Source organism: Peromyscus leucopus, chromosome 14, assembly GCF_004664715.2.
Source record: "Peromyscus leucopus breed LL Stock chromosome 14, UCI_PerLeu_2.1, whole genome shotgun sequence".
Taxonomy (NCBI): Eukaryota; Metazoa; Chordata; class Mammalia; order Rodentia; family Cricetidae; genus Peromyscus; species Peromyscus leucopus.
The window spans coordinates 52,955,477-52,969,346 of record NC_051075.1 but is presented as its reverse complement, the minus strand read 5'-3'; the positions used below and the strand labels follow the sequence as shown (position 1 = coordinate 52,969,346).

The following is a 13,870-nucleotide window of genomic DNA, read 5'->3' as shown; positions in this document are numbered from 1 at the left end:
ATACTCAATATTTAAATTTTTTTTTTGGTTTTTCGAGACAGGGTTTCTCTGTGTAGCTTTGCGCCTTTCCTGGAGCTCACTTGGTAGCCCAGGCTGGCCTCGAACTCACAGAGATCCGCCTGGCTCTGCCTCCCAAGTGCTGGGATTAAAGGCGTGCGCCACCACCGCCCGGCTCAATATTTAAATTTTAAACTTGCCTTTTCACTTATATCTACCTAAACATCTCAAGAGTTATAAAAATAAATTGCTTGCCTATAAATTAAGTACTTGTTGCATTTTATCAATAATATTATGCTGGTCCTGGTAGCATACCCCTTTAATCCCAGCACTCAGTAGACAGAGGCAGGCGGATCTCTGTGAGTTCGAGGCCAGCTGGGCTATAGAGTGAGTTCCAGGACAGGCTCCAAAGCTACACAGAGAAACCCTGTCTAGAAAAACCAAAAAACAGAGAGAGAGAAAGAGAGAGAGACAGACAGACAGACAGAGGGCAGGTGCTTCTCTGTGAGTCTGATGCCAGCATGGTCTTCAAAGCAAAGTTCCAGGAAAGGCAAAGCTATATAATAGAGAGACCCTATCTAAAAATCAAACAACAAAAACCCAAAAAACCAAAAACCAACAACCTGGCTGAATTTACACAAGATATTTTACATACATAGAAAGGCATTTTTTACACCATACCTGTCATCTCGGGGTCTACGCTCTCTGTCAAATCGATCCCGTTCATAGTCAAGAACACGATCCCGGTCTCTATCTCGATGTGTCTCTCGGTCCCTTTTAAAATCTCGATGATCTGCTGTATTAGTTTGACGGTCAAAATAAGGTTCACGATCTCTGTCTCTATCACAGCGATCACGCTGGATTATATGCTCTATAAAAACAATACAGAGTAAGAACTACAAGTATTTTCAGAACTAAAGCAAGAAGTACAATTTTAACTTCAGAAATAGTACAAATCAATGTCTTAAATTTAAGAACCTTTTAGTGATGTTAAAGGAAAGCCTAATCTTGCTAAGGAGGAAAATCTTATAATAATTAGGCCCTAAAGTTAAGCTTAAAATTACTTTTCTCTCTGGGAATCCTACCTGCATCAAAAGTTGACCTTTCAGGTAATGGATCTGGGCGTAGAGTTATTCTTTCTCCATATGGTATCTGTTCAACTTTATTAGTAGGCATATCTGGCAAAGAAAACCAGGGAGGAAATATAAGAATGAAGCTTAAGAAAACCAAGCCTCAGGTTAATAATTCCTATAGAAGTCTAGCATGGTAGTACACACCTATAATCCCAGCACTCAGGAGGCTGAGGCAAGAGGATCTAGAACCTGCAGTGATTATGAACTACATAATAAGTTCAGGGCCAGCAAGAGAGTGACTCAAAAAACTTATAATCCCCTCTCCAGAAAACCACTTCCTGTCAGGTGCACTGGTGTACACTCTAATACCAGAACTTGGGAGGTTAGGAGTGGGAGTTCAAGGTCATTGTCTGGGCTAGTTTACATCAACTTGAAACAAACGAGAGTCATCTGAAAAGAGAGACCCTCAAATGAGAAAATGCCTCCATAAGATCCAGCTGTAAGGCATTTTCTCAATAGTGATTGATGGGGAAGAGCCCATCCTATTGTGGGTGGTGCCATTATTGGGTGGGTGGTCCTAGGTTCTGTAAGAAAGCATGTTGAACAAGCCATGAGGAGCAAGGCAGTAAGCAGCACCCTCCATGGCCTCTGCATCAGCTCCTAACTTCAGGTTCCTGCCCTGCTTGAGTTCCTATCCTGGCTTCCTTCCATGTTAGATTACAATGTTGAAGTGTAAGCCAAATAAACCCTTATCTTTCCAACTTGATTTTTGGTCATGATGTTTCATCACAGCAATAATAACCCTAACTAGGACAGAAATCCTCTGCGACACAGTGAGCTTGAAATCAGCCTTGGCTACGAGATCCTGTCTCACAAAACCAAACTTATTAACACCACCAGCAAACAATTCCTGTAGAACCCCAGCCATATTTCACCATCATTACTCACCTCGGCCATGGCCATAGTCAACTGTATGCTGCACTGGCGGTGGTTTGGACATTGGTGGCATACCCATAGGCATTGGTACAGGAGGGGGAATGGAAGAATGAACAGGTGGGGGTGGTAATACCGGAGCAGACTGAATTGTTGCAGTGTCTGACTTAAATTCTGAATTCAGTCCTTGATCAACATTTGTATCCCAGAGCCCATAGAAAGAATCTTCGTCCCAGCGTTCCTGTTTCATAGATGAAGTTTTTCGCTTTAAAACTGGGGGAGGAGGAGGTGGTGGTGGAGGCGGAGGAGGCGGTGGTGGTATTGGCACAGGTGGCCTAGTCATAGGAACGGATGATCTTGCTGGTGGAGCAGAGGGTCTTACGACTGACCCTGGTGGCTTACTCATAGGAGGGCGTGGTCTATAGGCTCCTGGAGGCTAAGGAAAAAGCAAACGGCTTAGGAAGCTAGTCACCACACACACTGTCACAGATGAGTGGAAATCAAAATCTAGTTCTCAATCAACTAGAAAATTAATATACGAGATATATTCAAAATGTAAAGCTTTTGTGTTTTTAAAGACACTAGTAGACACTGGAGAGATGGCTCAGTGGTTAAGATCACTCACTGCTCTTGCAGAGGACACAAGTTCATTTCCTCGTACTCAAGCTGAGTGGACCATCTGTAACTCCAGCTCTAGGAGGATCTAAGAACTCTGGTCTCTGTGGGCACCTACACACACACACAGCTACTGCACACATATACATAATGCAAAATGTGTGCACATGTGTGCATGTACACACACACACACACACACTCCCAGGGCCTGGTGGTATATGCCTTTAATCCCAACACTTAAAGATCTCTGTGAGTTCAAGGCTAACCTGGTCTACATAGTAAGTTCCAGACCAGCCAAGACTACATGCTGAAACTCCATCTCAAAAAAAAAATTTTTTTAAATAAGATACCAGCAGGAGATAAGGAGATAACTCTGCCAGTAAAATGCCTGCTGTGCAATATGAGGACCTGAGTTCAAGTAACAGAACTCACATAAAAAATTTGGGCATGGTTTGGAAGGATGGTTCAGTGGTTAAGAGCACTTCCTACTCTTGCAGAATACCTGAGTTCAGTTCCCAGCACTCACATGGTGGCTTACAACCAGCCATCTGTGACTCTAGTTCTAAGGGATCTGATACCTTCTGACCTTTGAGAGCATTCGTGTGGTACATATACAAACAAAATATTTACAAACATAAAATAAAAATAAGTAAATCTTTTTTTTTTTTTTTTTTAAATTGGAAATGGTGGTACAACTGGGGAAGCAGAGACAGGCAGACCCTAGAGCTTCCCTGACCAGGAGTCCTAATCTAATGTGAGCCCCAGGTCTGTGAGATATCCACCACCTAAAAAACAAATACATAGTTGTTTGAGGAACAATAACTGAGGTTGACCAGTGGTTTCCATACATACGTACACACACACACAGAAACACCAGCAGGAAAATGAAGTCAGGTCACAGAAAAGGAAAAACATAGAAATGTCATTCCTAATAAAAAATAATTGAATTCATAATATATAAAACTTTTATAACTCTAGCTGGGCATGGTGGCATACCCATTCATCCTTCCAGGGAGATGGAGGTGGATCAGTTCAAGGCCATCCTCAGCTACATAGTTAAGTTTGAGACTAGCCTGGATTATGACATCTTGTTTCAAAGATAAACAAAAACCCCAGCAAACTGCTGATAATCCCAGAATTTAGGAAGAAGAGGTAAGTAAATCTCTATGAGTTTAAAGCCAGTCTACCTGGCCAGGTAGTGGTGGCACACGTCTTTAGTCCCAGCACTTGGGAGGCAGAGGCAGGCGGATCTCAGTGAGTTCGAGGCCAGTCTGGTCTACAGAGTGAATTCCAGGACAGTCAGGGCTACACAGAGAAACCTTGTCTTGAAATCACCACCCCCGCCCGCCCCCAAAAATGAAGTATCAACTCTTGCTGTGACATGAACTCAAAAATGTTATGCTAAGTAAACGCAGCCAGATTAAATTTATATGAAATACGCACAGAGGTGAAACTACAGAGACAGAAAATGTGCTAAAGGCTGCTTGGTGCTAAGGAAGAACTATAAGCTAGTACAGATATTTTACTGGATAAGATGTTTTAAAATTAGATTATAGTAACACGTGCTCAGTGAATTTAGTTTAAAAACCAGTGAGAGGATAAGGAGATTGCTCAATCAGGAAAGTGCTCAAATAAAAACACTTCCTTCCCATTTCTCTTAGTCTACTGGGTTGTGGTCTATTTATTTCACAGTGACAGCTATTTTGGACCTCGGGAAGCCAACAGTATATATTACTTATGTTCATCTGGAGGTTGTGCTTTAAAATTAGACTTTTGGGGCTGGAGAGATGACTCAGTGGTTAAAAAGCACTGGTTGCTCTTCCAGAAGACTCAGACATGGTAGCTCACCACCATCTGTCTTCAGTTCCAGAGGCTCTATCATCCTTTCCTGGCCTCTATGAGCATGAAGCACAGTAAGTGGTACATTTACATAAATGCAAACACTCATACTTGTAAAATTAAAAATAAATATATCTCAAGAAAAAGACACATATTTTAAAAATAAAAAAATCAGGGCTTTTGAGTAAAAATGGACTTTACTAATATTAATTAACATGGGAAACATTTGGGAGGGGTTTCAAGACAGGGGTTCTCTGTGTAACCCTGGCTGGCCTTGAACTCTGAGATCCGCCTGCCTCTGCCTCCCAAGTGTTGGGATTAAAGGTGTGCGCCACCACCACCCAGCAGCTTGAAAAACTATTAATATTACTAGTTACCAACGATGTGTACAAGGAGGCTGTAGAGATGGCTCAGGAGTTAGAGCACTCACGCTCTTCTAGAGGACCTGAATTTAGTTCTCAGCACCCATATTGGGTGGCTCACAACTGTCTATAACTTCAGTTCCAGGGGATCCAATGAAAGCTCTCTTCTGGTCTAGAGCACCCACAAACACATGACACATATTCACACAGACAGGAACATACACTTAAAAAAAAATCTTAGCCGGGCGTTGGTGGCGCACGCCTTTAATCCCAGCACTCGGGAGGCAGAGCCAGGTGGATCGCTGTGAGTTCGAGGCCAGCCTGGGCTACCAAGTGAGCTCCAGGAAAGGCGCAAAGCTACACAGAGAAACCCTGTCTCGAAAAAACCAAAAAAAAAAACAAACAAACAAAAAAAAAAAATCTTAAAAATGTATACTGGCTATGGTACAGATGTTATACAATTATATAAGAGAGTTGTTTGAATGTGTTAAGAGTAAGTTTTAAATGCCTTTATTATTTATTTGTTAGGTCAATACTTAATTTTATTAACAAATATGAGACCAATTGTCTCTGGCTATGTCTGGCAGGTAGACCTAAAAAACATCATTATTTGAGCAGAGAGAATGTCTTTATTTTTTCCCCCCACAAGACAGGGTTCTCTGTGTAGTGCTGGCTGACCCGGAACTCACTCTGTAGACCAGGCTGGCCTAGAACTCACAGAGATCTACCCGCCTCTGCCTCCTGAGTGCTGGAATTAAAGGCGTGAGCCACCACCATTCGGCTGAGAATGTCTTACTTTTGACTGAAGTTTCCCACTTTAGGAATTTAAGATATCCTAAATAAAAACCTGATACAAAGAAATTCATTAAAGTTGCATTAATAATAGTGAAAGATTAAAAGAAAATAACCAGCATAAATGAAACAGTTCAATAAATTACTGTGCATCAAAACAGTAACATATAGCAATATGGGAAAGCTTGTTTTGTCAGATGAACAAACGGATCTATAATCTAGATCAGTGGTTCTCACCCTTCCTAATGCTGCACCTTTAACACAACTCCTCATGTTGTGGTGACCCCCAACCATAAAATCATTGCATTGCTACTTCTACTTCATAACTAAGTTCGCTACTGTTGTGAGAGGACTAGCTAGGTATGGAGCACCCACCATCAGGCTCACAACTACCTTCAACTCTAGCTCCCAAGTATCTGACAGCATTTCTGAGCTCTGAAGGCACCCACAGCATGTACATAAACTTCAACACAGACAGATATATGCTCACACATACAAACAAGTCTTTTAAATACACCGTCTGTTTGGTTTAGTACATAGTAATACTGCCTAACGTGGAGTAGAGGGTAGGCACTGCTCCAAATACAAGAAGAGTATGAGAGAATTTTTTTGATGTGATGGAAATGTATTATTTTAATACAGTTGTTAAATGGTGGGGAGAGGTTGGAGAGTTGGCTCAGTGGTTATGAGCATCTGTTATTTCTTTTTACAGAGAACCAGGTTTGATTCCCGGCACTCACATGAAGGCTCACAACCATCTGAATCTTTACCTCCAGTCCCAGGGTATGTGAAGCCCTGTTCTGACCTTCATGGGCCAGGCAAGCTCATGGTGTGAATACACACATGCAGGCATTCATACATATACTAAACAAATCTAACAACGACAATAATTTAAAAAGGAGTAAGGGCTGGGGAATTAGCTCAGTGGTAGATCACTCGCCTGCCTGAGAGACACTCTGGGAGCAACACACTGGATTCAGTCCTCAGGATCATACTCTCCTCCAGACCCTCACAGTCTTCAAGTCCATGGCCTGGCAAGATGGCACCTGCTGCCAAGCTAATAATCTGAGTCTGATCCCTGGGGATCCACATGGTAGAAGAACTGACTCTAAAACGCTCTCTGCTGATTTTCCCATGGGCACTATGGCATGACCCACACACAAAATAGATAAATAAATGTAATTTTAAAAAATAGTTCATCACCAAGTTAAAGGTAAAATAACAAACAATGTAAGAAAAAAAAATCCAAATAAAACAGTAGAGCTTAATCACTCAACTTTTTTCTCTGAGACAGGTACTCATACTACTAGTGGAGACTAGCCTGGAACTCAGAGATGTCCACCTGCTTCTGCCTCCCAAGTGTTAGAATTAAAGGCATGTACGACCCACCATAACTGGCTCACTCAACTTTTTCTTGCTATTGTTTGAAGGGCACTGGCTGTGTGCCAAGCTATAATATTAGAGACCTGTCTCATCTAAATGGAAAAGGAGCACTATGAGTTCCCATCTAGCCCTACCTAGATGAGACACAGGACTACCCGAAAAGAATAGATTAGGTGGGGGAGGGGTGGGTACAGTACTTGCTGTGCAAGCAGAAGGACCTAAGTTCAGATTCTAGACCACTCAGGTATCAAGTGGGCAGAGCAGTATAAGCATATAATAACTATAGTGCTGGGGAAGTGAAGGCAGGCAGATTCTGAGGGCTGGCTACCCAGACAATCTAGCAAGACAGAGGACGGTTACTCAGGTTGGTATCTGGTCTCCATATGTGCACATACACAGGAAGAAGCACTACCCCCACAAGTGCAGATACACCACATAACACACACAAGTGTTAGGAAAATCCTACCACCAAACTCAGGCTAGTACCTTGGCAGCAACTGCTATCCTGCCAGCAAAGCCTTGTTCTTTAAAAATGTGGGGGTTTGGGGGAGGGTGCAGTACTGAGGACTGAATACAGTCAATAGGAAGCTACAGAGTCTAGGGAAAGGAGCGATCCTTACATGTGTCTAACTACTGTGAAAGATGTTCAAAACTTTTCCTTTTCCAAAATTTATGTTTTTACAATGGAAATTTATGCTTATTGCAATTTAAAAAATCTAACATCATATAAATATACACAGTAAAAACCATTTCATTTTATGAGCACACAACACATTTTCCCCATACCGGATATATCCCAGGTCTTGATGCATTCTGTAGTCTTGAGTCCTGGGGTGGTGGATGGTCAGCCATCTGTGGCTCAGACCCAAAGTCTTTCAACTTTTGAAGCTGTTCTTTCTGTTCTCTGTAAATAAATGAAATTGCCATTGTACTTAAAGCATTATTTACACCATCCCCAAACAACTATGATTAAAACCAAAATTTTAAAACTACAAGAAAGAAAAACAGCAAAAACTTGATCCTAAAACTCTGTGCAGAGCCCACACTGCACCTCTGTGGTAACATTTTCTTGCTTTTTACACAACTAACCCATCAGCCCTCTGAGATTTACAATCATAAATTATCAATGATCTTCAAAGACAGACTTTAGAGCCTGTCTCCATAGTATATTGCCTACCCATCATGTTTCTCCTTTAACCAATCCCAAATTTTCTCTTGCTAATTTTTTTCATTACTTCAAGAGTTACATAACAGACCGTGAGTAAAATATAGTCTAGGAAGGCTTTTTTAGGCATCTGTAGGAGGCTTGTTTTGTTTGGGAGATGGAGGTGTGAAACAGTCTCATGTACTCCAGGCTGGGCTCAAACTGGTCAAATCCCTCTGAATTCCTTCCTAATGCTCTTGCCTTCACTTCCCACGTGCTGGGATTACAGGTATGCACCACCACACTTGCCTCTCACATCAGAGTTTAAAACTGGAATTAGCCATCATTATTTACAAAGGAAATAGTTCACATAGAAATTGAGTTTTTAAAGAGTTTTGATTAATATCAGGCCTACATTCTCCCAAGTCAACAACTAGTTATGTTGAGCCATAGTGACCATGTTAGATGAAGCAGTTCATCAAAATCCTCACCACACTCCAGAGTTCTACCTGGTCCACTGTCATTCATTTTTGTTACTTCCTCTTTAAAATTTTTTTTTTTACATTATTTATTTTTATTTTGTGTATGAGTGTTTTGCCTGCATGTGCATGCAGTGCCCGTGGAGGCCAGAAAGGGTGTTGGATCCCATTGGAACTGGAGCTACAGACAGTGTTAGCTGCCGTGAGGGTGCTGGGAATTGAACCTCACTCCTCTGGAAGGGAAGTCAGTACACTTAACTACTAAGCCATCTCTCCAGCCCTACTTGCCAGACTCTTAAGAGCATTTTAGTTTACTATCTGCTTTAGATGGTGAGAACACTCACCGGTCTATAGTCTTAGAAAAAATACTTCATATTCATAAAGATTAATTCTCATCTTCTACATTTACAGTGTCTACTACAACCTCTCCAGAATTTTTACAATATATCTTTATATACAATATTGTCACTCAAATGGACAAAACGTACATAAGGCTTGTTATTGGCTCATGTAAACATTGTTTATAGTATTCCTTGTCTTTATAAAGGCATAACATAACCTATGTATTCTCAACTACAATCACTATTTTCCATTACTCCATATATTCAGATTAGGTTCTGTTGCCTAGGAAGAGGTACAAGGAAAAAAAAAGGTGACTAAGCGGCACCTTTCATCCGGCAAGTCTATGCAAAGCATCAATGCATGAAAAAGTAATTTTAAGTAAGGAAAGGGAAGAAACTGGAAGCTTAGTAACCAATCACCAATCAGTTTTTGTTCGCCATGAAAACATAAGATTTTAGAGCCAGAGTTCAAATTCTGGGTCTGCATTTAATAGCCAAGTGAATTTTCAGCAAGTCTTAGTGTTATTTGTGAAATGAGAATAATATTATTTTTTTCTACAAGCCTTTAGACAGATAAGTTATTTAAGACGGGAGGATCAGCGCAGTGTAGGTGTGAATTAAAAGTGTCCACAATTTAGAAGCAAGTAGCTCAATATTCTAGAGCAAGCCTTACATCATGTTCATGAGTAACCTAGAAAAAAGGACTGCCTCAGACTCTTCTACAGACCAAAGAAACCATTGTGCTACTTGGAACACCTTCTTTCATTTTTACCTACAGTTATGTTCTGTATATCACACTTTTCTAGTACTAATATTTCAGTTACAAATTCAATTAGTATAACCCGCCAACGTAGACCAGAATTGAAAGATGAAACGCACATCAGAATCTATCAAAACTTTACCATTTATTTTCTCAAAAACCTGTTTGGAATAAAACAAAAAACAAAACAAAACCAAAAAACCTTACTATCGCAATTATATGAGGAACATTATAACACCCACACAGTTGATTATAAGTGAAAAAAAAAATCCAACTTCACAATGAAAATACAGGAAGGAATGCCTGCTTCCAGGTAAAATGAAAGGTTAACATGCCCCAAACAAAGAATCAGTACTCAGACAAATCTGAAGACACTCCCAGGTAAACCATTCTCAACACCAGCAGAGAAAAAGAAAGCACCTTCCACCATCGCATCAAAGACTAGGGACTATGAAGCCTATCAGATCCAATGCCAAAGAGCCAACTGCCTACTGAAAACAATAAAGGCTCAATATATGAGTCCGGTGAAACCCAGAGTCCTGAGAGGTTGACATCTAACACTTGAAACATGCACACTCAAGGCATGCCAGCAACACATCTACAAGGCCAAGAACAGCAGTCAATTTGCAAATCCTAGAGCACATTGTACAATTAACAGTTTCCAAATACCCATCCTAACCCCCAAACATCACTGAATAACCAGAAATATAAATTCAAAGTATGTGATAAGAAATAAGGTGTAAAAGAGTACCATTAAAAATGCTTCATTAAAAAAAAAAAAGTATGAAAATCTGTTTGAATTAAAAGAAACGATCTTAAGGAGTACACTTACCGAAGCATTTTCAATTCCTGTGCAGCTTTCAAAATGATTTCGTGCTGCCTCTGACTGAGAACCATTACCCCTCCAAGGCCTTGGTCAGAGTCTAAATTTGCATCGGACCCCATCATTTCAGAGGAATGATGTGAGGATGGCATATGTTCCGCCATGGGGGAATGTCTATCCACATCAGACGGGTACCATCTGTCTGACAACCGTTCTCTTTCCCAGTCCATTCTGTCAGGAACATAATCTCTCTTTTCCCGCCATGTATCTCCTCTTTCTGGATACTCTCGAATCCTCAACTCACCCCTATCCCGGAACTCTCGGTCATACCCATGGTCTCGATTTCTTTCTTCTCTCCATCTATCATCCTGGTATCTATCCAGAGGTGGAAGGGGTGGGAGGGGCGGCAAAGGTGGAAGAGACGGAATGTCCCGTTCATGGAACTGTGATTCTTGTTCATCCAGTGGTCTCCCATAATCTCTGTCCCACTCATTATCCACACTTCTATCATAGAGATCCACGGGTCTTCTAATCCGATCCACGTCTCTGTCTAAGTCCCTGTCCATTTCCCTACCATAGCCCTCATCCATCTCCTGATCTCTTTCCCAATCATCCCACCAAGGGCCTCGTCTGTCCTCTCTGCTGTAGGGATCGAGTGCATCATCTTGATAGTCACGGTCACACTCTCTCCAGTATTTCTCTCTATCCCAGTCATCGAGTCTTCTTCGCTCAATTGGAGCATTTCTACCATCTAATGGGAACTCTTCATGTCCTCTCTCTTCTCCATGGTTCCACGGAGCTCTTGGAGGCTCATCTCGGTGATAAGGATACATTTTCTCCCCACTATCTCCTGGTTCCAGCCTGAATGGAACTCTATCATGACCAAAATCTGGCCTCCCTAGTCCCCTTTCTCGACTGCCTGATCTCCGAGGTGGTCCCCTCTCTCTGCTCCCAGCTCTTCGGGGGGTTACTCTCTCTCTACTTCCAGCCCTGCGAGGAAGTCCTCTCTCCTGACTGCCAGCCCTGCGAGGTGGCCCCCTTTCTCGGCTGCCAGCTCTACTGTCCTGGCTGTCATGTGGACTACCTGGTACTTTATTCCTGCTGCTTCCTGGCCTCACCAACACCCTGTCCCGACTGCCTTCTCCTCTGTTCATTTTCTCATGACTGTCTTCTCTTCTACCCATCATCTTATCATGGAAGTCTTCTTGCTTGACCAGCCCCGGGCCTTGACTAATTGTCTGGCAACGGCCTCTGTTTACTAGTCCTTTATCCCGTGTAACTTCCACTCTGTTTTGCCCAGGACCTCTGTAAGATGAGCTGCTGCCTTTGCCTTCTAATCTATTTTCTCTGCTGTCTGGCTGAGGCAGACCTTTTCCTTGGTTGTTCTCTGAGTGGGGCAAACCAACACCCAAAGGTTTGAAGTCATTATCTGCAGCCACCCCGGCGGCTGCTGCTGCTGCTGCTGCTGCTGCTGCTGCTGCTGCTGCTCCTCCTCCTCCCTCAATGTTCTCTAGTTTGAAGGAAAAGGTAGCTAGAGTAGATACAGATTTATTTGCAAGGAATACAGGCTGAGTAACGCCTTGGGCTTTGTCCATTTCAGTCTCCATACTTCGAGAATTCTGGTTCCAATTAGAGGGCTCTAGGGGCCCTTTCGTGACTTGGCCTTTAGGTGGCTCTTGCTGAGAGTCGCTTAGATTCTCATTGGACTGAGCCGCCTTGGTGTCCTTGACATCTGCAGCAGTGGGAAATACATCTGATTGCATTTTAAAATTCTTCTGCTGGTTACTACTTGTGTCTGCTAATGGTTCTTTGTTTCCTGGAAGAGGTTCTGCTTGTGACTTAGGCTGCTGCTGCTGCTGCTGCTGTCCCACAGTTGCTTTGGGGCCTTTCCACTGGGATCCACTCTGTCCAGGGCTCAGGGATGTACTGGGAGTTATATAAAACTGAGATGCTGGACCCCGGGGGATCCTTCCCCATTTGCCTTTAGTGCCCTCTGCTGGGTGACTTTCATATCTGGGTCTTGGCCCATCGGGGCGATTTCCTTCAAAACGAGGCCCTTTGGGTCTCGGTCCTTCACACCTTGACCCTAAATCCTCAAATCTTCGAGGACCATCAAATCTACAAGTAAAACAAAAGATATTACTCAAGACAGTAAAGCAGGAAAAGAAAATTCTCCATGTAGATTATTTAAGGCACTCTTGCCTCAGATTTGTTTACAACAGTGACTCAGTCATTAGCAAAACCCCACGTCACCTATCAGAAACCAGAACGGTAAGGCAACAGTGCCTGGAAGATTTCAGGTCTAGATTTAGAAAGTATGCCAACATTATCTAACCCATTCAAGCAATCTGCAGCAAGTCACTGATCTACTGAAATGTTAAAAAGCAATTATAAGTGTTGTGCCTTAGAAGATGGAATAGTCCACTCCTTTTTAACAGAAAAGAAATTTCATAACTATTGAGTACTTTTAGGGTTAAATTATAACCAAAAACCAATTAGCAGGAATGTACAATATAATTATAAATATTGTTAGAGCCAGAACTAAAATCTTAACAAATGTCATACACTCATGCACAAGCGCAAACACGCACACACACACACACACACACACACAAGACACACACACACACACACAGACACACACACACACACACACACCAGGCATATTTTAAAAGTGTTCTCTAAAGTTTTTCAAGGTCTGGACAGAAACATGTTTGCTATGGACCACCACTAATTAAAGAAACATTCCATCCAAAAGGCAGTATAAAAAATAATAAAATGTCATCAGAGCCCCCAGAATCTACAGTCAAATAGAAAAATACCAAGCGTAGACAAAGTGTCAACAGATAAAAAGACAACAGGCAGAGAACGGTCAGCACTGTCCAGGTGAGAGGAGCCCCTTACAATGGTTTATAGAGCAGAATGCTTCGCTTGGAACTTGAAAGGCAGCTTCTGACAGGACCGCAAGGGTGCCTCAGGCTAAGAGACGGAAAGAGGCAGAGAAGTGCACACCATGTGTGCAAATGGTTAAGGGCAGCTAGAGCAGAGGGGGTGAGGAGGGGTAGAAAGACAGTGCGCTAAGGAATAAGGCAAAGAGGCAGGTGACTGCCACTCTCTGAAAGACTGTGTGTGTCTGTCTGTCTTGGACGGCAGGCTCTACTGCTGATATCCAATACTCACCCTCTCCAACTCTAATCCAGTTCCAGGGCATCTAGTATTTTCTTCTGACCTCTGCACTTAACAGGCAAGAACATGGTTCACAAACATGTATGTAGGCAAACACTCATACACAATAAATAATAAATAAATATGAGTAGATGTGGCAGTCT

At 42.2% G+C, this 13,870-nt stretch overlaps 1 protein-coding gene across 1 annotated transcript in view; it reads right to left on the bottom strand.

Moving 5' to 3' along the window:
• Positions 1-13,870, bottom strand: part of Ylpm1 (YLP motif containing 1) — a 73,920-nt gene that overhangs the window by 28,874 nt on the left and 31,176 nt on the right. Inside the window, 5 exon segments of the mRNA XM_028876639.2 lie at positions 679-868; positions 1,083-1,175; positions 2,019-2,439; positions 7,781-7,898; positions 10,551-12,659. Coding sequence (XP_028732472.1) covers positions 679-868; positions 1,083-1,175; positions 2,019-2,439; positions 7,781-7,898; positions 10,551-12,659 — 2,931 coding nt within the window.